The 22304-nt window shown below is 62.3% G+C and overlaps 3 protein-coding genes across 3 annotated transcripts; all 3 read left to right on the top strand.

Annotated features, from left to right (window-relative positions):
- Nucleotides 1-6: 6 nt before the first annotated feature.
- On the top strand, nucleotides 7-4606 carry LOC147652081 (maestro heat-like repeat-containing protein family member 7). The gene is made up of 13 exons (XM_086898876.1): nucleotides 7-79; nucleotides 268-416; nucleotides 746-893; nucleotides 1143-1330; nucleotides 1420-1557; nucleotides 1835-1949; nucleotides 2127-2267; nucleotides 2465-2641; nucleotides 2775-2930; nucleotides 3093-3194; nucleotides 3562-3664; nucleotides 3930-3986; nucleotides 4283-4606. The coding sequence occupies exons 1-13, from the start codon at nucleotides 44-46 to the stop codon at nucleotides 4480-4482; spliced, it is 1710 nt and encodes a 569-aa protein (XP_086755002.1). The 5' UTR covers nucleotides 7-43; the 3' UTR covers nucleotides 4483-4606.
- Nucleotides 4607-7077: 2471 nt separating this feature from the next.
- On the top strand, nucleotides 7078-12881 carry LOC147652080 (maestro heat-like repeat-containing protein family member 7). The gene is made up of 15 exons (XM_086898875.1): nucleotides 7078-7761; nucleotides 8026-8090; nucleotides 8208-8357; nucleotides 8546-8694; nucleotides 9024-9171; nucleotides 9421-9608; nucleotides 9698-9835; nucleotides 10113-10227; nucleotides 10405-10545; nucleotides 10743-10919; nucleotides 11053-11208; nucleotides 11371-11472; nucleotides 11840-11942; nucleotides 12205-12261; nucleotides 12558-12881. The coding sequence occupies exons 1-15, from the start codon at nucleotides 7629-7631 to the stop codon at nucleotides 12755-12757; spliced, it is 2022 nt and encodes a 673-aa protein (XP_086755001.1). The 5' UTR covers nucleotides 7078-7628; the 3' UTR covers nucleotides 12758-12881.
- A 2529-nt stretch (nucleotides 12882-15410) lies between these two features.
- On the top strand, nucleotides 15411-21158 carry LOC147652079 (maestro heat-like repeat-containing protein family member 7). The gene is made up of 15 exons (XM_086898874.1): nucleotides 15411-16038; nucleotides 16303-16367; nucleotides 16485-16634; nucleotides 16823-16971; nucleotides 17301-17448; nucleotides 17698-17885; nucleotides 17975-18112; nucleotides 18390-18504; nucleotides 18682-18822; nucleotides 19020-19196; nucleotides 19330-19485; nucleotides 19648-19749; nucleotides 20117-20219; nucleotides 20482-20538; nucleotides 20835-21158. Exons 1-15 carry the CDS (start codon nucleotides 15906-15908, stop codon nucleotides 21032-21034), a joined length of 2022 nt encoding a protein of 673 aa, XP_086755000.1. The 5' UTR covers nucleotides 15411-15905; the 3' UTR covers nucleotides 21035-21158.
- Nucleotides 21159-22304: the final 1146 nt, after the last annotated feature.

Genomic DNA, 22304 nt, shown 5'->3' with positions numbered 1-22304 from the left:
TTCATACATCTTCAACACCAAGGCCACCGCTGCCCTGCTGGATATGCTTGTAGAGGAGGGTTTTTACAGTCAGAAGCAAGTAAGCAGCCTGTGGCCGTGGTTTGATCCTCCAGGGATCGCTTGGCCTCCCAAGCCACGCCTGCTGATCACTCTAAGCCTTTGAAGCCATTGCAGCGTGGTGACAAGGGAAGCACTTCTCTGGGGAAGCTGGGGACATTCTTGACTCCCTCTGGCAGCTTTCCACGTCTCCCCTTGTGTCTTCTCCAGGTGCCTGCCATGGTGAGGTACATCCACCAGTGGCTCATGGCCAATCAGTTCTCTGAGCACAGGCTGAACAGGACCCTGCTGGATCTGAGCGAGGCACAACCCACTGACGTGGTCATTGCTCTCCTGCGTGTGGCCCCAACGTGTGACAGGTACGGGGCCCACGTGCCCAGAGGGCGCAGGGCTCCCCAGCCCATCAGCCTGCACAGCCCTGCCCAGGTGTCTGAGCAACAGAGAGTTCCAGGGTCCTGTGTACCTGGGACCTTTCCCAGCCCTGCTACATTGGCCCCCGAGCCTGCTGCCATGCCATGCCCCCTCAGGGCCCTGTCTCCCCCCAGGGCTGGGTTGCCTGGGTGCTGCTGCCAGCGAGGGGCAGCGGGCAGAGGCAGAGCTGGCAGCCAGCTCAGCTCCCCCCGCCACTGCTGCCCAGGCCACGGGGATGTGTCTGAGACCCCCGTGAGACAGAGCTGTCACCCCACAGAGCTGCAATGACCATGTGGAAGACCATCTTGTGCTCGCCCAGGACAGCAGAGCGGGCATACCTGATAGTCCTCGATGTGCTGGGGAACTGGCCAGAGCACAGCACGCGCACCTCCGATGGGGACAACACGGGTGTCTTTGCCCTGGCTGTGAGTTTCTGGAACTGGCCTTTGCTCACCCCATGGCCGACAGCCTCTTCAGCAGCTCCGTTTCCTCCTTCCCCCACTGCATCTCCCTGCCTCAGGCGCTGGGCTGAAACCTGGCCTAGGGGCAGCTTCAGGGGCACCAGGCGTGGAGCTCCCCAAGGCTTTCCCCTGACCGCTCCCTGCCACGCTCAGGCCCTCTCACCCAGACAGCTTGGCACTGAGTGCTCTCTCTGGGTTCCCTGTCCTCTGTAGGCAACTGTGCTGATGTGGAAGATCCTGCAGATGCCCTGCGTCCCACACGTAGTGACAGTGCATTTCCCCCGCCTCTTTGTGCATCTGCTCTTCCACGTGTACTTCAGCACTTTGGAGACGCCAGAGGATCTCAATGCCTTCTGGAAGGCATGCCAGGAGCAACACGGCCTTGCCATCAGCCCCAACAGGTGCTCCATCCCACTCCTCCTGTCCCTGTCACGTCCCCAGGGCAGGAGCCAGTGCTCCCAGCGTGACCTGGGCTTTGCTGTGCACACAGCTTTGCAGTGCAGGCCCTGAAGTCCCTGCTCTGCCAAATGCATCGTGAGGAAGTGGTGGTGGAAATGGAACGCAAGCGTGGCTGGGACACGTTGCTCTGCGCTGACACCCACCATCATGCTGTGGGTCTGCTGGCCAGGTGAGACCCCTTCTCCCCACTGCCTCTGGCATTTGTGCCCCGTGCTGAGGTTGCCCCACACGGTCCCCATTGTCGTGGGCCAGAGGGCCTCGTCACCGAGGGACGGCTAAGGAGACTGGAAAAGGCTGGGCAGAGGCGGGTGCCCACAAGGAGTCACCTCCCCAAGGGCCCAGGTTCCCTTGCAGGATGGTGCTCAAAGATCAGAACTCTGTGAATCAGGCCTGGGAGATGTTTGTCCCCCTGGCTCACGGTCTTGGCTACTTTTTTGCCCTGGCAGGGAGATGTCGTCTGCCTCTATCCCCTTGTGTTCCCGCATCGTTCCCTACCTGCTCCAGCTGCTCAGCACACAGGAGGCACGCTGGGATCTGCCTGCCCTGGCATTCCTTGTGGAGGTGAGCCCCATGGCCAGAACTGCCTCCCTGCAGAGCTGTCTGCCACCTCTCGGCCCTCTCATAGCTGCAGCTGCCTGGGACGGTGCCCATGCCCTGGGCTGCCGCCTGGGCCCTGTTTCCTGTGTGGTTCCATGCTCCTGCCGGCTCGCTCCCCGGTCACTGTCCTGTGCCTTTCAGATCCTGGACTACCTGGACCTGAGTGAACGCAGCGCTAACAGAGTCCTGGAAATCTTCTCAAGGCACCTGAGTGGCGAGTGCAGGGACAAGCGTCACCTGGCGCTCAGGGCCCTTTTCAAGTTGATTGATGATCCCTCGATGGTGAGAAGTGGGCAGTGACTGAAGCTGCGCCGGGGAACGAAGTCACTTGGGCTCGGCTGGGCTTTGGGCACCGAGGCAGCTGCTGCCGGCTCTCCTGCCTCCCGCTTCAGCTGCCTGAGTGCTTTCGGACAGGCCTTTGGCCTCTTGGCCCTGTGGCAGCAGCAGGGTGGCGTTTCACAGACTTGTCTTCCACACAGGCTGAAAAAATGAGGAGCCTGACTGAAAGTCTTGTGGCGCTCCTGTGGGATGCAGATGGACAGATAGTTCGGATGACTATCATGGTGCTCAGCTTTATAGTTTTGGACAAGGACATGCTGATACCCAGTCCCATTGCCCTGCAGCTGGCTGAGGCGCTCCTGCCACTCTTTGACCACGTAAGGCTCTGTGCCCCCAGCCGAGGCCACTGGCTGCTGCCTGGACACTTGGTGCCCTGGGGATTTGCAGGCCTGCGCCACGCTGAGCCCCGTGCCGACAGGGCTGAGGTCTTTTTTGCTTCCTTTCATATAGGATAATAGCCAGGTGCAGCTGGTGTCCATATTATTTTTCCGATCCCTGATGACTGTTCTAACGGAAAAGGAAAAAAAGGCCCTGAAGTCACACGTGCACCAGAGCCTGCTGCCACTCTTCTTCCACTGCCACGACGAGAACCAGCAGGTGGCTGAGGTGAGGACCCCCGGGCTGCTGCTGTCACCCGGGGAGGGGGCTCGGCTGCCTCCTGCAGGCCTGGCACCTTGCCGGCTGCAGCCTCCTGCAGGCCTTGGCACACCAATGCGGGTCCTGTGCCCTGGCTTGTGGGGCCATCTGCGGGTCTCTGGTGCTCTCCAGGCTTCTTGGGCAACGCTGCTTTGTGCGGCTAAGTTGCTGAAGAGGAGAGATCTGGAAAGACCTGTGAAGAAGAAGAAGCTGTGGATGATCACCGAGTGCCTGGTAAGGACGGCCTGGAAGGCCCAGCCTCAGCCTGGAGAAGCCCCCTGTCCCCGGCGCTCGGTGCATGGGGCTGGCAGCTGGGCCCCTACCCAGTGCCGCAGCCGGGGCCGCACGGCTTCTTCTCCAGGCTCCTGTGGCCCTGAGCCGGCTGCTGATGGAGCCCCGAGCCACTGGGGCTGCGGGGCGGGCCGGCACCGCGGCTCCCCGGGCAGCAGCCGGCCCTCTGCCCCCTCCAGAGCCCGGCGCCAGCGGCTGCTGCCCGGTGCCTCAGGGCTGGGCGGGCACGGGAGGCCGGGGCTGGCCGCAGGCAGCGCCCGGCCGAGGGGCAGAGCCCGCGCCGACCCTTCCCTCCTGCCGCTCTCTGCAGCTGGCACAGGACGAGAGCCGAGCGGCCGAGCAGCTGCGCCGGGCCCTTCCGTATCTGGACAGCCCACAGGAGTCCCTGCGAGAGGCGGCCGTCAGGTTCATCGGTGAGCAACGAGCCCGGGCTCCCTCCCCGCCCCGCCGCAGCTCGGCCCCGGGCCCGGCTGCTGCTGTCCCGGCAGCCCTGGAGCCCCGGCTGCCCTCGGGGCTGCTGCTGCCGGCCTCTGGCAGCCGTGCCCTTGGGCTGAGTCAGGATGCGGCAAGGGCTGGGGCTGAGCCCTGCCGGGGCGGGAGGGCGTGTGGCCCCAGGGCTGGCAGCGCCGCTGGCAGGGAGCTGTGCTGCCGGGGCCCTGACAGGCTGTGTGTTCCCAGGGATTGCCGGGCGGCTCCTGAGGGGGCAGAAGAAAGAGCTGCAGCTCATTTACAAATGTGAGTGAGGGCAGCGGGCTGTCAACGGGGTTGGCGGGGGGTTTGTCAGGGGGGCCTGGCTGCAATCCCTGGCCAGGCTGCGGAGGGCTCTGCTCAATGTACGGATGAGGGGCAGCGTGGGCAGAGCCCACCGAGACTTCTGGGGCACGTGGGGCATTCGTGGCCAGCAGCTTCGGGTTGCTCCCTGCTCCCTGCTGCCCATGGCAAGAGCCGGCTGGGATGGCCCTGGCAGGGGGCTCTCCGTGGGCCCGGGCAGGTCTGGGATCTGCCCGTGGCTCTGTTCGTCTCTCTTCCAGCCCTTGAGAACATGGTGGATGACAGCAGCCCTGCCATCGGAAACCTGGCAGTTCAAACACAGTACATTGTCCAGGCAATAGAAAGGGCTCGGTATTCCATCTTTGAAAACCTGCAAGGTCAGCTGCGCAGGGCATGGAGGACACGGCCTCGTCTGTTGGGTCTCCGCTGGCTGCGCTGCTGTAGCTCTGCTGGCAACTGATCTGGCAGGCTGTGTCTGCTGGGCCCGCCTGAGAGAGCAGCGATTTTATTTTCCTTTTCCGTAGCATCGTTCCTTTCTTCTTTTTGTTTTCTTTATGTATGTAAATATAGCATATGTTATAATAGGCAGTCTCCCAAGACCTTTCTTTCGCTGCGCGTGGTGCACAGGGCATAGGGGAAGAGGGTGAAAATGGTGCCTGTGCTCGGCAAGCTGCCCAGGCGTGCAGCAGTGCAGGGAAAATGGCCAGAAGCCCTTGGCCTTTGGCAGTTCTGCTGAAGGCACAAGCCCTGTCCCAGCCAGGAAGCGCCATCTGTGTCCTCGTGCCCGTGTGGTGCTGGCTGGGTTGCTGAGGGCTCCCAGGTGCCTCTTGATGCAGCTCCTCTGGAGCTCCTGTGGGGCTGCGGCGCTGCTGCCGGGCCACGCCGGGGGAGACGCTGAGGGAACAGGGCACTGGGAGGCTGTAAATGGATGAGGGAGCGTGGAGGCCCTGACGGGACAAGGCCGTGGGAAGGCGTGAGGGGGATGTGTGGAGGCTGGAGGCTCCAAAGGGGACAGGAGGCCCATGAGGGACTGGGGTGGTGGGAAGACCTGAGGAAGTGGGTGTCAGAGGCCATAAGCAGCCCCCGCGGGGGCAACCGCCGTGTTCCTGACACCCGGCTCATCTGGCGCTTCCCCAGAATGTCTGCCAGGCCTGCAGCCGAAGGCCTCGGGGCTGGGACAGTAGCCCTGCAGGAGGGTGGGGACAGCCCGAGGTGTGCCCAGGCTGGGCTGTCTGGGGACATGGAGGGCAGGGGGTGCTGCCAGGCCACGGCCACTGGGTGCCTGCGACAAGGGGCAGTGGGCAGAGGCAGGGCTGGCGGCCAGGCCGGGCCCTCGCGGCTGCCCAGGCCACGCTGCTGTGACCGAGGCCCCCCTGACACAGAGCTCGGGGCCCGCAGAGCTGCTGCCACCATGGGGAGGGCGGCGATGTCTTCTCCAGCAGGGCTGCCCAGTGGCTGCTGCCCAAGCGGCTCTGGAGCCCACAGAAACAGCAGCAGAGTGTGCCCAGGAACAGCAGCAGCCCCAACGTCGGCACCTGCGCACTGAGGCGTCCGCAGCAGCCGGGTGCCAAACCGGGGGAGGCTGTGGGCACAATTGCCTTTGGTTTGGCAAAAGGCTTCCGCACAAGTGGCCACAATGGCTTTCTCTTCACTTGCCAGCCTCACAGCAATGCTTGGCAGCTTCAGCTGCAGCCTGTGCCCCTGACTGACTTGGATGGCCGTGCTTGAGGGCGAGCTCGCCTTCCACACTCAGGTGTCCCAAGGCAGCAGCATTGGTGCCATCACGATAGAGAGAGAGAGAGAGACTCTGATGGGGTACGAGCCCTGCGCTGCACTCACCCTCCCTCTCTTCTGTGAAGGCGTCTTAATGACAGATGCATCAGCTCTGAAACCAAATCCTGGACTTGCTTGCAACAAAGGAATAAGCAGCAGGATCTGAATAAAAGCAGGGACTTCCATGGCTCGGTTATGCTCTCCACTTGGGGAGTCACAGAATCCCGGAGCACGTTGTGTTGGAAAGGATCATAAACATCATGCAGTTCCAACCACCCTGCCATGGGCACAGGTGGTGTGCAGGCACAGCTGTCCCTAGAGTTGGAAGAACACTTTTCCATGTTTACCTTTACCTAACCTGGATTTCAATCAAAGATGAAAAAAATGATGTGAAGTACAGCTGAACACCAGGGACTTTTTCTGTAGTGTCTAAAGCTAAAACCTTGCACAAAAGCTCACAGACTGTAAGAGGCAGAGAGAACATGACAGCTTTGGTATTCAAGAATCTGGGAAATTTTGACACGTGATTTTTCTAGCTAATATTTTTCCCAGAAAAACAGAAGATCACACTGAAACATGAGAGTGTCTCTGTACAATCTAACTGTGCTGAAACTCAGCAGCTGATGGCGTTCTGGTGCTACTGCTAATCCCTTCTATGGAAAAAAATTATTCCAGGAAGAGGCAACGTCATGGGACAGATAGCAAGAGTTGATCCAGGAAGCCCCTGCAGGATGGAGCTCAGCCCCCAGTGCACATGGGCTTTGCCTGCCCTCTGGCACAGAAGCCCCCCAGGGGCACAGGTCTCTGGAGCAGGAGAAGGGCACCAGCACTGCCAGGGCTCGCTTGGGGGGGCGGCAGGTCTGCCTCGGCAGGGACTCTGCCACACCTGCTGATTTCAGTGCTGGCCGGGCCCCAGGGCTCAGAGCAGCGTTCGTGGCCTGGCCTGGCATGTTCCTTGTCTGTGTCACACCCTGGGCAGGTTTAGGATGGCCACCAGCCGGGCCGTGTCGCAAGGAGGCCGTGCCAGCTTCTGTGCAAGGCCCCGTGCCCTTCCTGCTGCGGCTGCGTGGGCAGCCCTGGGGGCTCCTTCTGCTGCCCTGAGCCTGCAGAGCAGGGCAGCGTTTGCTGCTGGTTTGAGGCGTTCCTAAAGATCCCGTCGGGCTGTCTTAGACACTTGGGGCAAGGAATTCCTTCCAACTGGGGCCACTTTGGGAGGGGGATGGGGGATGGGGGGAGAACCAGGGCACGTGGCAGTGTTTGCAAGGGCCCTTTGTGACATGGTCAGCGTGGGATGGAAAGGGACAGGGTGTCAGAGGGCCCTTTGTGACACGTGGTGACAGAGGAGCTGGCCACAGCGACAGGTCCACGCCACAGTGCTCGGTGCACGCGACGGGACAGGACGCGCCAGAGCGGTGCTGTGAGGAGCCCCCGCACAGCGCACTCGTTTGTGTCTGACCCGGAGCTTCTCTGAGCCGTCATTCTTGCAGGTGACCTCGAGGCCAGACCACAGGACTTGGTGACCTGTGGCCTTGCCGAGGCTTCTTTTCTTAAGGTGCCCTCGAGGGCAGACTGTGGGACCTGGTGACCTGGAGCTTTTCCGAGGCATCGCCCATCCCTGCAGTCACTGCCCTTGAGACCAGGGCACAATCCTTGACGAGGAGCCTCCTGTCCTTGTGGCAGGAGCCCTCAAGACCCGAGTGCAGGACTTGCTGTCCTGCAGTCTTGAGAGAACTTGAGTCTTGCAGGTGCCTTCCAGGCACGACTGCAGGACTTGCTGCCTCAGAGCTTTTCCGAGGCATCTCTCTTGCGAGTACAATAAATCCAGGCACTGCCATGGAGCAGCGACCCCCAAGAGTTCCCAAGCTGGCCTGGGTGGAGGAGGAGGAGAAGGAGGAAGAAGAAGGCCCTGGAGCTCTGCCGGCACAGGAGACGGAAGAGGTGCAGGAGTTCCAGCCACTGGAGGAGGGTGAGTGGCAGAGCTGGGCCATGGGGCTGGTGCCTGCAGACAGCTTGGCCCCATCGCATCCCATTGCATCCCATCTCATCCCATCCCACCCTATCCTGTGGAGATAGGATACAAGAGCGGCTGGGGCTGCCCCCCCAGCAGTGGCCATGCTCCATCCCCTGGGCCATCCCTGGGGCTGTCCCTGCCTGGGGATCACAGGGCTGGGCTGCGTTCTCCAGCCGCTCCTGCAGCCCCTCAGCTCTGGCCGCTCTCGCTCTTTGCCAGATTCAGCCATGGACCAGACACAAGAGCAGGACCTTGCCGGTGGCCTCTTCCGCAGAACAGCACAGGTACCTGCAGCCATCCCCAACTGGGCTGGGCCTGCTGGCACTGCTCAGCCCAGCACCACGCTTGGAGCACTCCGTGGAACATTCTCAATGTTTCTGTCTCCTGCCCTTCTCCTACAGCTGGTTTGCAACTTCATCAGGAGAATTCGGGAGGAAGGGACCAGCGCCATGGCCGCTGGGGTCAGACCATATTCATACATCTTCAACACCAAGGCCACCGCTGCCCTGCTGGATATGCTTGTAGAGGAGGGTTTTTACAGTCAGAAGCAAGTAAGCAGCCTGTGGCCGTGGTTTGATCCTCCAGGGATCGCTTGGCCTCCCAAGCCACGCCTGCTGATCACTCTAAGCCTTTGAGGCCATTGCAGCGTGGTGACAAGGGAAGCACTTCTCTGGAGAAGCTGGGGACATTCCTGACTCCCTCTGGCAGCTTTCCACGTCTCCCCTTGTGTCTTCTCCAGGTGCCTGCCATGGTGAGGTACATCCACCAGTGGCTCATGGCCAATCAGTTCTCTGAGCACAGGCTGAACAGGACCCTGCTGGATCTGAGCGAGGCACAGCCCACTGACGTGGTCATTGCTCTCCTGCGTGTGGCCCCAACGTGTGACAGGTAAGGGGCCCACTTGCCCAGAGGGCTCAGGGCTCCCCAGCCCATCAGCCTGCACAGCCCTGCCCAGGTGTCTGAGCAACAGAGAGTTCCAGGGTCCTGTGTACCTGGGACCTTTCCCAGCCCTGCTACATTGGCCCCCGAGCCTGCTGCCATGCCATGCCCCCTCAGGGCCCTGTCTCCCCCCAGGGCTGGGTTGCCTGGGTGCTGCTGCCAGCGAGGGGCAGCGGGCAGAGGCAGAGCTGGCAGCCAGCTCAGCTCCCCCCGCCACTGCTGCCCAGGCCACGGGGATGTGTCTGAGACCCCCGTGAGACAGAGCTGTCACCCCACAGAGCTGCAATGACCATGTGGAAGACCATCTTGTGCTCGCCCAGGACAGCAGAGCGGGCATACCTGATAGTCCTCGATGTGCTGGGGAACTGGCCAGAGCACAGCACGCGCACCTCCGATGGGGACAACACGGGTGTCTTTGCCCTGGCTGTGAGTTTCTGGAACTGGCCTTTGCTCACCCCATGGCCGACAGCCTCTTCAGCAGCTCCGTTTCCTCCTTCCCCCACTGCATCTCCCTGCCTCAGGCGCTGGGCTGAAACCTGGCCTAGGGGCAGCTTCAGGGGCACCAGGCGTGGAGCTCCCCAAGGCTTTCCCCTGACCGCTCCCTGCCACGCTCAGGCCCTCTCACCCAGACAGCTCGGCACTGAGTGCTCTCTCTGGGTTCCCTGTCCTCTGTAGGCAACTGTGCTGATGTGGAAGATCCTGCAGATGCCCTGCGTCCCACACGTAGTGACAGTGCATTTCCCCCGCCTCTTTGTGCATCTGCTCTTCCACGTGTACTTCAGCACTTTGGAGACGCCAGAGGATCTCAATGCCTTCTGGAAGGCATGCCAGGAGCAACACGGCCTTGCCATCAGCCCCAACAGGTGCTCCATCCCACTCCTCCTGTCCCTGTCACGTCCCCAGGGCAGGAGCCAGTGCTCCCAGCGTGACCTGGGCTTTGCTGTGCACACAGCTTTGCAGTGCAGGCCCTGAAGTCCCTGCTCTGCCAAATGCATCGTGAGGAAGTGGTGGTGGAAATGGAACGCAAGCATGGCTGGGACACGCTGCTCTGCGCTGACACCCACCATCATGCTGTGGGTCTGCTGGCCAGGTGAGACCCCTTCTCCCCACTGCCTCTGGCATTTGTGCCCCGTGCTGAGGTTGCCCCACACGGTCCCCATTGTCGTGGGCCAGAGGGCCTCGTCACCGAGGGACGGCTAAGGAGACTGGAAAAGGCTGGGCAGAGGCGGGTGCCCACAAGGAGTCACCTCCCCAAGGGCCCAGGTTCCCTTGCAGGATGGTGCTCAAAGATCAGAACTCTGTGAATCAGGCCTGGGAGATGTTTGTCCCCCTGGCTCACGGTCTTGGCTACTTTTTTGCCCTGGCAGGGAGATGTCGTCTGCCTCTATCCCCTTGTGTTCCCGCATCGTTCCCTACCTGCTCCAGCTGCTCAGCACACAGGAGGCACGCTGGGATCTGCCTGCCCTGGCATTCCTTGTGGAGGTGAGCCCCATGGCCAGAACTGCCTCCCTGCAGAGCTGTCTGCCACCTCTCGGCCCTCTCATAGCTGCAGCTGCCTGGGACGGTGCCCATGCCCTGGGCTGCCGCCTGGGCCCTGTTTCCTGTGTGGTTCCATGCTCCTGCCGGCTCGCTCCCCGGTCACTGTCCTGTGCCTTTCAGATCCTGGACTACCTGGACCTGAGTGAACGCAGCGCTAACAGAGTCCTGGAAATCTTCTCAAGGCACCTGAGTGGCGAGTGCAGGGACAAGCGTCACCTGGCGCTCAGGGCCCTTTTCAAGTTGATTGATGATCCCTCGATGGTGAGAAGTGGGCAGTGACTGAAGCTGCGCCGGGGAACGAAGTCACTTGGGCTCGGCTGGGCTTTGGGCACCGAGGCAGCTGCTGCCGGCTCTCCTGCCTCCCGCTTCAGCTGCCTGAGTGCTTTCGGACAGGCCTTTGGCCTCTTGGCCCTGTGGCAGCAGCAGGGTGGCGTTTCACAGACTTGTCTTCCACACAGGCTGAAAAAATGAGGAGCCTGACTGAAAGTCTTGTGGCGCTCCTGTGGGATGCAGATGGACAGATAGTTCGGATGACTATCATGGTGCTCAGCTTTATAGTTTTGGACAAGGACATGCTGATACCCAGTCCCATTGCCCTGCAGCTGGCTGAGGCGCTCCTGCCACTCTTTGACCACGTAAGGCTCTGTGCCCCCAGCCGAGGCCACTGGCTGCTGCCTGGACACTTGGTGCCCTGGGGATTTGCAGGCCTGCGCCACGCTGAGCCCCGTGCCGACAGGGCTGAGGTCTTTTTTGCTTCCTTTCATATAGGATAATAGCCAGGTGCAGCTGGTGTCCATATTATTTTTCCGATCCCTGATGACTGTTCTAACGGAAAAGGAAAAAAAGGCCCTGAAGTCACACGTGCACCAGAGCCTGCTGCCACTCTTCTTCCACTGCCACGACGAGAACCAGCAGGTGGCTGAGGTGAGGACCCCCGGGCTGCTGCTGTCACCCGGGGAGGGGGCTCGGCTGCCTCCTGCAGGCCTGGCACCTTGCCGGCTGCAGCCTCCTGCAGGCCTTGGCACACCAATGCGGGTCCTGTGCCCTGGCTTGTGGGGCCATCTGCGGGTCTCTGGTGCTCTCCAGGCTTCTTGGGCAACGCTGCTTTGTGCGGCTAAGTTGCTGAAGAGGAGAGATCTGGAAAGACCTGTGAAGAAGAAGAAGCTGTGGATGATCACCGAGTGCCTGGTAAGGACGGCCTGGAAGGCCCAGCCTCAGCCTGGAGAAGCCCCCTGTCCCCGGCGCTCGGTGCATGGGGCTGGCAGCTGGGCCCCTGCCCAGTGCCGCAGCCGGGGCCGCACGGCTTCTTCTCCAGGCTCCTGTGGCCCTGAGCCGGCTGCTGATGGAGCCCCGAGCCACTGGGGCTGCGGGGCGGGCCGGCACCGCGGCTCCCCGGGCAGCAGCCGGCCCTCTGCCCCCTCCAGAGCCCGGCGCCAGCGGCTGCTGCCCGGTGCCTCAGGGCTGGGCGGGCACGGGAGGCCGGGGCTGGCCGCAGGCAGCGCCCGGCCGAGGGGCAGAGCCCGCGCCGACCCTTCCCTCCTGCCGCTCTCTGCAGCTGGCACAGGACGAGAGCCGAGCGGCCGAGCAGCTGCGCCGGGCCCTTCCGTATCTGGACAGCCCACAGGAGTCCCTGCGAGAGGCGGCCGTCAGGTTCATCGGTGAGCAACGAGCCCGGGCTCCCTCCCCGCCCCGCCGCAGCTCGGCCCCGGGCCCGGCTGCTGCTGTCCCGGCAGCCCTGGAGCCCCGGCTGCCCTCGGGGCTGCTGCCGGCCTCTGGCAGCCGTGCCCTTGGGCTGAGTCAGGATGCGGCAAGGGCTGGGGCTGAGCCCTGCCGGGGCGGGAGGGCGTGTGGCCCCAGGGCTGGCAGCGCCGCTGGCAGGGAGCTGTGCTGCCGGGGCCCTGACAGGCTGTGTGTTCCCAGGGATTGCCGGGCGGCTCCTGAGGGGGCAGAAGAAAGAGCTGCAGCTCATTTACAAATGTGAGTGAGGGCAGCGGGCTGTCAACGGGGTTGGCGGGGGGTTTGTCAGGGGGGCCTGGCTGCAATCCCTGGCCAGGCTGCGGAGGGCTCTGCTCAATGTACGGATGAGGGGCAGCGTGGGCAGAGCCCACCGAGACTTCTGGGGCACGTGGGGCATTCGTGGCCAGCAGCTTCGGGTTGCTCCCTGCTCCCTGCTGCCCATGGCAAGAGCCGGCTGGGATGGCCCTGGCAGGGGGCTCTCCGTGGGCCCGGGCAGGTCTGGGATCTGCCCGTGGCTCTGTTCGTCTCTCTTCCAGCCCTTGAGAACATGGTGGATGACAGCAGCCCTGCCATCGGAAACCTGGCAGTTCAAACACAGTACATTGTCCAGGCAATAGAAAGGGCTCGGTATTCCATCTTTGAAAACCTGCAAGGTCAGCTGCGCAGGGCATGGAGGACACGGCCTCGTCTGTTGGGTCTCCGCTGGCTGCGCTGCTGTAGCTCTGCTGGCAACTGATCTGGCAGGCTGTGTCTGCTGGGCCCGCCTGAGAGAGCAGCGATTTTATTTTCCTTTTCCGTAGCATCGTTCCTTTCTTCTTTTTGTTTTCTTTATGTATGTAAATATAGCATATGTTATAATAGGCAGTCTCCCAAGACCTTTCTTTCGCTGCGCGTGGTGCACAGGGCATAGGGGAAGAGGGTGAAAATGGTGCCTGTGCTCGGCAAGCTGCCCAGGCGTGCAGCAGTGCAGGGAAAATGGCCAGAAGCCCTTGGCCTTTGGCAGTTCTGCTGAAGGCACAAGCCCTGTCCCAGCCAGGAAGCGCCATCTGTGTCCTCGTGCCCGTGTGGTGCTGGCTGGGTTGCTGAGGGCTCCCAGGTGCCTCTTGATGCAGCTCCTCTGGAGCTCCTGTGGGGCTGCGGCGCTGCTGCCGGGCCACGCCGGGGGAGACGCTGAGGGAACAGGGCACTGGGAGGCTGTAAATGGATGAGGGAGCGTGGAGGCCCTGACGGGACAAGGCCGTGGGAAGGCGTGAGGGGGATGTGTGGAGGCTGGAGGCTCCAAAGGGGACAGGAGGCCCATGAGGGACTGGGGTGGTGGGAAGACCTGAGGAAGTGGGTGTCAGAGGCCATAAGCAGCCCCCGCGGGGGCAACCGCCGTGTTCCTGACACCCGGCTCATCTGGCGCTTCCCCAGAATGTCTGCCAGGCCTGCAGCCGAAGGCCTCGGGGCTGGGACAGTAGCCCTGCAGGAGGGTGGGGACAGCCCGAGGTGTGCCCAGGCTGGGCTGTCTGGGGACATGGAGGGCAGGGGGTGCTGCCAGGCCACGGCCACTGGGTGCCTGCGACAAGGGGCAGTGGGCAGAGGCAGGGCTGGCGGCCAGGCCGGGCCCTCGCGGCTGCCCAGGCCACGCTGCTGTGACCGAGGCCCCCCTGACACAGAGCTCGGGGCCCGCAGAGCTGCTGCCACCATGGGGAGGGCGGCGATGTCTTCTCCAGCAGGGCTGCCCAGTGGCTGCTGCCCAAGCGGCTCTGGAGCCCACAGAAACAGCAGCAGAGTGTGCCCAGGAACAGCAGCAGCCCCAACGTCGGCACCTGCGCACTGAGGCGTCCGCAGCAGCCGGGTGCCAAACCGGGGGAGGCTGTGGGCACAATTGCCTTTGGTTTGGCAAAAGGCTTCCGCACAAGTGGCCACAATGGCTTTCTCTTCACTTGCCAGCCTCACAGCAATGCTTGGCAGCTTCAGCTGCAGCCTGTGCCCCTGACTGACTTGGATGGCCGTGCTTGAGGGCGAGCTCGCCTTCCACACTCAGGTGTCCCAAGGCAGCAGCATTGGTGCCATCACGATAGAGAGAGAGAGAGAGAGACTCTGATGGGGTACGAGCCCTGCGCTGCACTCACCCTCCCTCTCTTCTGTGAAGGCGTCTTAATGACAGATGCATCAGCTCTGAAACCAAATCCTGGACTTGCTTGCAACAAAGGAATAAGCAGCAGGATCTGAATAAAAGCAGGGACTTCCATGGCTCGGTTATGCTCTCCACTTGGGGAGTCACAGAATCCCGGAGCACGTTGTGTTGGAAAGGATCATAAACATCATGCAGTTCCAACCACCCTGCCATGGGCACAGGTGGTGTGCAGGCACAGCTGTCCCTAGAGTTGGAAGAACACTTTTCCATGTTTACCTTTACCTAACCTGGATTTCAATCAAAGATGAAAAAAATGATGTGAAGTACAGCTGAACACCAGGGACTTTTTCTGTAGTGTCTAAAGCTAAAACCTTGCACAAAAGCTCACAGACTGTAAGAGGCAGAGAGAACATGACAGCTTTGGTATTCAAGAATCTGGGAAATTTTGACACGTGATTTTTCTAGCTAATATTTTTCCCAGAAAAACAGAAGATCACACTGAAACATGAGAGTGTCTCTGTACAATCTAACTGTGCTGAAACTCAGCAGCTGATGGCGTTCTGGTGCTACTGCTAATCCCTTCTATGGAAAAAAATTATTCCAGGAAGAGGCAACGTCATGGGACAGATAGCAAGAGTTGATCCAGGAAGCCCCTGCAGGATGGAGCTCAGCCCCCAGTGCACATGGGCTTTGCCTGCCCTCTGGCACAGAAGCCCCCCAGGGGCACAGGTCTCTGGAGCAGGAGAAGGGCACCAGCACTGCCAGGGCTCGCTTGGGGGGGCGGCAGGTCTGCCTCGGCAGGGACTCTGCCACACCTGCTGATTTCAGTGCTGGCCGGGCCCCAGGGCTCAGAGCAGCGTTCGTGGCCTGGCCTGGCACGTTCCTTGTCTGTGTCACACCCTGGGCAGGTTTAGGATGGCCACCAGCCGGGCCGTGTCGCAAGGAGGCCGTGCCAGCTTCTGTGCAAGGCCCCGTGCCCTTCCTGCTGCGGCTGCGTGGGCAGCCCTGGGGGCTCCTTCTGCTGCCCTGAGCCTGCAGAGCAGGGCAGCGTTTGCTGCTGGTTTGAGGCGTTCCTAAAGATCCCGTCGGGCTGTCTTAGACACTTGGGGCAAGGAATTCCTTCCAACTGGGGCCACTTTGGGAGGGGGATGGGGGATGGGGGGAGAACCAGGGCACGTGGCAGTGTTTGCAAGGGCCCTTTGTGACATGGTCAGCGTGGGATGGAAAGGGACAGGGTGTCAGAGGGCCCTTTGTGACACGTGGTGACAGAGGAGCTGGCCACAGCGACAGGTCCACGCCACAGTGCTCGGTGCACGCGACGGGACAGGACGCGCCAGAGCGGTGCTGTGAGGAGCCCCCGCACAGCGCACTCGTTTGTGTCTGACCCGGAGCTTCTCTGAGCCGTCATTCTTGCAGGTGACCTCGAGGCCAGACCACAGGACTTGGTGACCTGTGGCCTTGCCGAGGCTTCTTTTCTTAAGGTGCCCTCGAGGGCAGACTGTGGGACCTGGTGACCTGGAGCTTTTCCGAGGCATCGCCCATCCCTGCAGTCACTGCCCTTGAGACCAGGGCACAATCCTTGACGAGGAGCCTCCTGTCCTTGTGGCAGGAGCCCTCAAGACCCGAGTGCAGGACTTGCTGTCCTGCAGTCTTGAGAGAACTTGAGTCTTGCAGGTGCCTTCCAGGCACGACTGCAGGACTTGCTGCCTCAGAGCTTTTCCGAGGCATCTCTCTTGCGAGTACAATAAATCCAGGCACTGCCATGGAGCAGCGACCCCCAAGAGTTCCCAAGCTGGCCTGGGTGGAGGAGGAGGAGAAGGAGGAAGAAGAAGGCCCTGGAGCTCTGCCGGCACAGGAGACGGAAGAGGTGCAGGAGTTCCAGCCACTGGAGGAGGGTGAGTGGCAGAGCTGGGCCATGGGGCTGGTGCCTGCAGACAGCTTGGCCCCATCGCATCCCATTGCATCCCATCTCATCCCATCCCACCCTATCCTGTGGAGATAGGATACAAGAGCGGCTGGGGCTGCCCCCCCAGCAGTGGCCATGCTCCATCCCCTTGGCCATCCCTGGGGCTGTCCCTGCCTGGGGATCACAGGGCTGGGCTGCGTTCTCCAGCCGCTCCTGCAGCCCCTCAGCTCTGGCCGCTCTCGCTCTTTGCCAGATTCAGCCATGGACCAGACACAAGAGCAGGACCTTGCCGGTGGCCTCTTCCGCAGAACAGCACAGGTACCTGCAGCCATCCCCAACTGGGCTGGGCCTGCTGGCACTGCTCAGCCCAGCACCACGCTTGGAGCACTCCGTGGAACATTCTCAATGTTTCTGTCTCCTGCCCTTCTCCTACAGCTGGTTTGCAACTTCATCAGGAGAATTCGGGAGGAAGGGACCAGCGCCATGGCCGCTGGGGTCAGACCATATTCATACATCTTCAACACCAAGGCCACCGCTGCCCTGCTGGATATGCTTGTAGAGGAGGGTTTTTACAGTCAGAAGCAAGTAAGCAGCCTGTGGCCGTGGTTTGATCCTCCAGGGATCGCTTGGCCTCCCAAGCCACGCCTGCTGATCACTCTAAGCCTTTGAGGCCATTGCAGCGTGGTGACAAGGGAAGCACTTCTCTGGAGAAGCTGGGGACATTCCTGACTCCCTCTGGCAGCTTTCCACGTCTCCCCTTGTGTCTTCTCCAGGTGCCTGCCATGGTGAGGTACATCCACCAGTGGCTCATGGCCAATCAGTTCTCTGAGCACAGGCTGAACAGGACCCTGCTGGATCTGAGCGAGGCACAGCCCACTGACGTGGTCATTGCTCTCCTGCGTGTGGCCCCAACGTGTGACAGGTAAGGGGCCCACTTGCCCAGAGGGCTCAGGGCTCCCCAGCCCATCAGCCTGCACAGCCCTGCCCAGGTGTCTGAGCAACAGAGAGTTCCAGGGTCCTGTGTACCTGGGACCTTTCCCAGCCCTGCTACATTGGCCCCCGAGCCTGCTGCCATGCCATGCCCCCTCAGGGCCCTGTCTCCCCCCAGGGCTGGGTTGCCTGGGTGCTGCTGCCAGCGAGGGGCAGCGGGCAGAGGCAGAGCTGGCAGCCAGCTCAGCTCCCCCCGCCACTGCTGCCCAGGCCACGGGGATGTGTCTGAGACCCCCGTGAGACAGAGCTGTCACCCCACAGAGCTGCAATGACCATGTGGAAGACCATCTTGTGCTCGCCCAGGACAGCAGAGCGGGCATACCTGATAGTCCTCGATGTGCTGGGGAACTGGCCAGAGCACAGCACGCGCACCTCCGATGGGGACAACACGGGTGTCTTTGCCCTGGCTGTGAGTTTCTGGAACTGGCCTTTGCTCACCCCATGGCCGACAGCCTCTTCAGCAGCTCCGTTTCCTCCTTCCCCCACTGCATCTCCCTGCCTCAGGCGCTGGGCTGAAACCTGGCCTAGGGGCAGCTTCAGGGGCACCAGGCGTGGAGCTCCCCAAGGCTTTCCCCTGACCGCTCCCTGCCACGCTCAGGCCCTCTCACCCAGACAGCTCGGCACTGAGTGCTCTCTCTGGGTTCCCTGTCCTCTGTAGGCAACTGTGCTGATGTGGAAGATCCTGCAGATGCCCTGCGTCCCACACGTAGTGACAGTGCATTTCCCCCGCCTCTTTGTGCATCTGCTCTTCCACGTGTACTTCAGCACTTTGGAGACGCCAGAGGATCTCAATGCCTTCTGGAAGGCATGCCAGGAGCAACACGGCCTTGCCATCAGCCCCAACAGGTGCTCCATCCCACTCCTCCTGTCCCTGTCACGTCCCCAGGGCAGGAGCCAGTGCTCCCAGCGTGACCTGGGCTTTGCTGTGCACACAGCTTTGCAGTGCAGGCCCTGAAGTCCCTGCTCTGCCAAATGCATCGTGAGGAAGTGGTGGTGGAAATGGAACGCAAGCGTGGCTGGGACACGCTGCTCTGCGCTGACACCCACCATCATGCTGTGGGTCTGCTGGCCAGGTGAGACCCCTTCTCCCCACTGCCTCTGGCATTTGTGCCCCGTGCTGAGGTTGCCCCACACGGTCCCCATTGTCGTGGGCCAGAGGGCCTCGTCACCGAGGGACGGCTAAGGAGACTGGAAAAGGCTGGGCAGAGGCGGGTGCCCACAAGGAGTCACCTCCCCAAGGGCCCAGGTTCCCTTGCAGGATGGTGCTCAAAGATCAGAACTCTGTGAATCAGGCCTGGGAGATGTTTGTCCCCCTGGCTCACGGTCTTGGCTACTTTTTTGCCCTGGCAGGGAGATGTCGTCTGCCTCTATCCCCTTGTGTTCCCGCATCGTTCCCTACCTGCTCCAGCTGCTCAGCACACAGGAGGCACGCTGGGATCTGCCTGCCCTGGCATTCCTTGTGGAGGTGAGCCCCATGGCCAGAACTGCCTCCCTGCAGAGCTGTCTGCCACCTCTCGGCCCTCTCATAGCTGCAGCTGCCTGGGACGGTGCCCATGCCCTGGGCTGCCGCCTGGGCCCTGTTTCCTGTGTGGTTCCATGCTCCTGCCGGCTCGCTCCCCGGTCACTGTCCTGTGCCTTTCAGATCCTGGACTACCTGGACCTGAGTGAACGCAGCGCTAACAGAGTCCTGGAAATCTTCTCAAGGCACCTGAGTGGCGAGTGCAGGGACAAGCGTCACCTGGCGCTCAGGGCCCTTTTCAAGTTGATTGATGATCCCTCGATGGTGAGAAGTGGGCAGTGACTGAAGCTGCGCCGGGGAACGAAGTCACTTGGGCTCGGCTGGGCTTTGGGCACCGAGGCAGCTGCTGCCGGCTCTCCTGCCTCCCGCTTCAGCTGCCTGAGTGCTTTCGGACAGGCCTTTGGCCTCTTGGCCCTGTGGCAGCAGCAGGGTGGCGTTTCACAGACTTGTCTTCCACACAGGCTGAAAAAATGAGGAGCCTGACTGAAAGTCTTGTGGCGCTCCTGTGGGATGCAGATGGACAGATAGTTCGGATGACTATCATGGTGCTCAGCTTTATAGTTTTGGACAAGGACATGCTGATACCCAGTCCCATTGCCCTGCAGCTGGCTGAGGCGCTCCTGCCACTCTTTGACCACGTAAGGCTCTGTGCCCCCAGCCGAGGCCACTGGCTGCTGCCTGGACACTTGGTGCCCTGGGGATTTGCAGGCCTGCGCCACGCTGAGCCCCGTGCCGACAGGGCTGAGGTCTTTTTTGCTTCCTTTCATATAGGATAATAGCCAGGTGCAGCTGGTGTCCATATTATTTTTCCGATCCCTGATGACTGTTCTAACGGAAAAGGAAAAAAAGGCCCTGAAGTCACACGTGCACCAGAGCCTGCTGCCACTCTTCTTCCACTGCCACGACGAGAACCAGCAGGTGGCTGAGGTGAGGACCCCCGGGCTGCTGCTGTCACCCGGGGAGGGGGCTCGGCTGCCTCCTGCAGGCCTGGCACCTTGCCGGCTGCAGCCTCCTGCAGGCCTTGGCACACCAATGCGGGTCCTGTGCCCTGGCTTGTGGGGCCATCTGCGGGTCTCTGGTGCTCTCCAGGCTTCTTGGGCAACGCTGCTTTGTGCGGCTAAGTTGCTGAAGAGGAGAGATCTGGAAAGACCTGTGAAGAAGAAGAAGCTGTGGATGATCACCGAGTGCCTGGTAAGGACGGCCTGGAAGGCCCAGCCTCAGCCTGGAGAAGCCCCCTGTCCCCGGCGCTCGGTGCATGGGGCTGGCAGCTGGGCCCCTGCCCAGTGCCGCAGCCGGGGCCGCACGGCTTCTTCTCCAGGCTCCTGTGGCCCTGAGCCGGCTGCTGATGGAGCCCCGAGCCACTGGGGCTGCGGGGCGGGCCGGCACCGCGGCTCCCCGGGCAGCAGCCGGCCCTCTGCCCCCTCCAGAGCCCGGCGCCAGCGGCTGCTGCCCGGTGCCTCAGGGCTGGGCGGGCACGGGAGGCCGGGGCTGGCCGCAGGCAGCGCCCGGCCGAGGGGCAGAGCCCGCGCCGACCCTTCCCTCCTGCCGCTCTCTGCAGCTGGCACAGGACGAGAGCCGAGCGGCCGAGCAGCTGCGCCGGGCCCTTCCGTATCTGGACAGCCCACAGGAGTCCCTGCGAGAGGCGGCCGTCAGGTTCATCGGTGAGCAACGAGCCCGGGCTCCCTCCCCGCCCCGCCGCAGCTCGGCCCCGGGCCCGGCTGCTGCTGTCCCGGCAGCCCTGGAGCCCCGGCTGCCCTCGGGGCTGCTGCCGGCCTCTGGCAGCCGTGCCCTTGGGCTGAGTCAGGATGCGGCAAGGGCTGGGGCTGAGCCCTGCCGGGGCGGGAGGGCGTGTGGCCCCAGGGCTGGCAGCGCCGCTGGCAGGGAGCTGTGCTGCCGGGGCCCTGACAGGCTGTGTGTTCCCAGGGATTGCCGGGCGGCTCCTGAGGGGGCAGAAGAAAGAGCTGCAGCTCATTTACAAATGTGAGTGAGGGCAGCGGGCTGTCAACGGGGTTGGCGGGGGGTTTGTCAGGGGGGCCTGGCTGCAATCCCTGGCCAGGCTGCGGAGGGCTCTGCTCAATGTACGGATGAGGGGCAGCGTGGGCAGAGCCCACCGAGACTTCTGGGGCACGTGGGGCATTCGTGGCCAGCAGCTTCGGGTTGCTCCCTGCTCCCTGCTGCCCATGGCAAGAGCCGGCTGGGATGGCCCTGGCAGGGGGCTCTCCGTGGGCCCGGGCAGGTCTGGGATCTGCCCGTGGCTCTGTTCGTCTCTCTTCCAGCCCTTGAGAACATGGTGGATGACAGCAGCCCTGCCATCGGAAACCTGGCAGTTCAAACACAGTACATTGTCCAGGCAATAGAAAGGGCTCGGTATTCCATCTTTGAAAACCTGCAAGGTCAGCTGCGCAGGGCATGGAGGACACGGCCTCGTCTGTTGGGTCTCCGCTGGCTGCGCTGCTGTAGCTCTGCTGGCAACTGATCTGGCAGGCTGTGTCTGCTGGGCCCGCCTGAGAGAGCAGCGATTTTATTTTCCTTTTCCGTAGCATCGTTCCTTTCTTCTTTTTGTTTTCTTTATGTATGTAAATATAGCATATGTTATAATAGGCAGTCTCCCAAGACCTTTCTTTCGCTGCGCGTGGTGCACAGGGCATAGGGGAAGAGGGTGAAAATGGTGCCTGTGCTCGGCAAGCTGCCCAGGCGTGCAGCAGTGCAGGGAAAATGGCCAGAAGCCCTTGGCCTTTGGCAGTTCTGCTGAAGGCACAAGCCCTGTCCCAGCCAGGAAGCGCCATCTGTGTCCTCGTGCCCGTGTGGTGCTGGCTGGGTTGCTGAGGGCTCCCAGGTGCCTCTTGATGCAGCTCCTCTGGAGCTCCTGTGGGGCTGCGGCGCTGCTGCCGGGCCACGCCGGGGGAGACGCTGAGGGAACAGGGCACTGGGAGGCTGTAAATGGATGAGGGAGCGTGGAGGCCCTGACGGGACAAGGCCGTGGGAAGGCGTGAGGGGGATGTGTGGAGGCTGGAGGCTCCAAAGGGGACAGGAGGCCCATGAGGGACTGGGGTGGTGGGAAGACCTGAGGAAGTGGGTGTCAGAGGCCATAAGCAGCCCCCGCGGGGGCAACCGCCGTGTTCCTGACACCCGGCTCATCTGGCGCTTCCCCAGAATGTCTGCCAGGCCTGCAGCCGAAGGCCTCGGGGCTGGGACAGTAGCCCTGCAGGAGGGTGGGGACAGCCCGAGGTGTGCCCAGGCTGGGCTGTCTGGGGACATGGAGGGCAGGGGGTGCTGCCAGGCCACGGCCACTGGGTGCCTGCGACAAGGGGCAGTGGGCAGAGGCAGGGCTGGCGGCCAGGCCGGGCCCTCGCGGCTGCCCAGGCCACGCTGCTGTGACCGAGGCCCCCCTGACACAGAGCTCGGGGCCCGCAGAGCTGCTGCCACCATGGGGAGGGCGGCGATGTCTTCTCCAGCAGGGCTGCCCAGTGGCTGCTGCCCAAGCGGCTCTGGAGCCCACAGAAACAGCAGCAGAGTGTGCCCAGGAACAGCAGCAGCCCCAACGTCGGCACCTGCGCACTGAGGCGTCCGCAGCAGCCGGGTGCCAAACCGGGGCAGGCTGTGGGCACAATTGCCTTTGGTTTGGCAAAAGGCTTCCGCACAAGTGGCCACAATGGCTTTCTCTTCACTTGCCAGCCTCACAGCAATGCTTGGCAGCTTCAGCTGCAGCCTGTGCCCCTGACTGACTTGGATGGCCGTGCTTGAGG

The sequence above is a fragment of the Cyanistes caeruleus genome, chromosome 7 (genome assembly GCF_971803275.1).
Source record: "Cyanistes caeruleus chromosome 7, bCyaCae1.hap1.1, whole genome shotgun sequence".
NCBI lineage: Eukaryota > Metazoa > Chordata > Aves > Passeriformes > Paridae > Cyanistes > Cyanistes caeruleus.
This window is presented reverse-complemented; position numbering and strand designations above follow the sequence as displayed.

Excerpts from the sequence above, each read along its gene's own strand:
- LOC147652079 (XM_086898874.1), top strand. The coding sequence starts at position 15,906 with ATGGAGCAGCGACCCCCAAGAGTTCCCAAGCTGGCCTGGGTGGAGGAG. Across the intron at positions 19,197-19,329 it reads TCCTGCCACTCTTTGACCAC|GATAATAGCCAGGTGCAGCT; the intron begins GTAAGGCTCTGT and ends CCTTTCATATAG. Across the intron at positions 19,750-20,116 it reads GGATGATCACCGAGTGCCTG|CTGGCACAGGACGAGAGCCG; the intron begins GTAAGGACGGCC and ends CGCTCTCTGCAG.
- LOC147652081 (XM_086898876.1), top strand. The coding sequence starts at position 44 with ATGCTTGTAGAGGAGGGTTTTTACAGTCAGAAGCAA. Across the intron at positions 1,331-1,419 it reads CTTGCCATCAGCCCCAACAG|CTTTGCAGTGCAGGCCCTGA; the intron begins GTGCTCCATCCC and ends CTGTGCACACAG. Across the intron at positions 2,642-2,774 it reads TCCTGCCACTCTTTGACCAC|GATAATAGCCAGGTGCAGCT; the intron begins GTAAGGCTCTGT and ends CCTTTCATATAG.
- LOC147652080 (XM_086898875.1), top strand. The coding sequence starts at position 7,629 with ATGGAGCAGCGACCCCCAAGAGTTCCCAAGCTGGCCTGGGTGGAGGAG. Across the intron at positions 9,172-9,420 it reads CGGGTGTCTTTGCCCTGGCT|GCAACTGTGCTGATGTGGAA; the intron begins GTGAGTTTCTGG and ends TGTCCTCTGTAG. Across the intron at positions 9,836-10,112 it reads GCTGTGGGTCTGCTGGCCAG|GGAGATGTCGTCTGCCTCTA; the intron begins GTGAGACCCCTT and ends TTGCCCTGGCAG.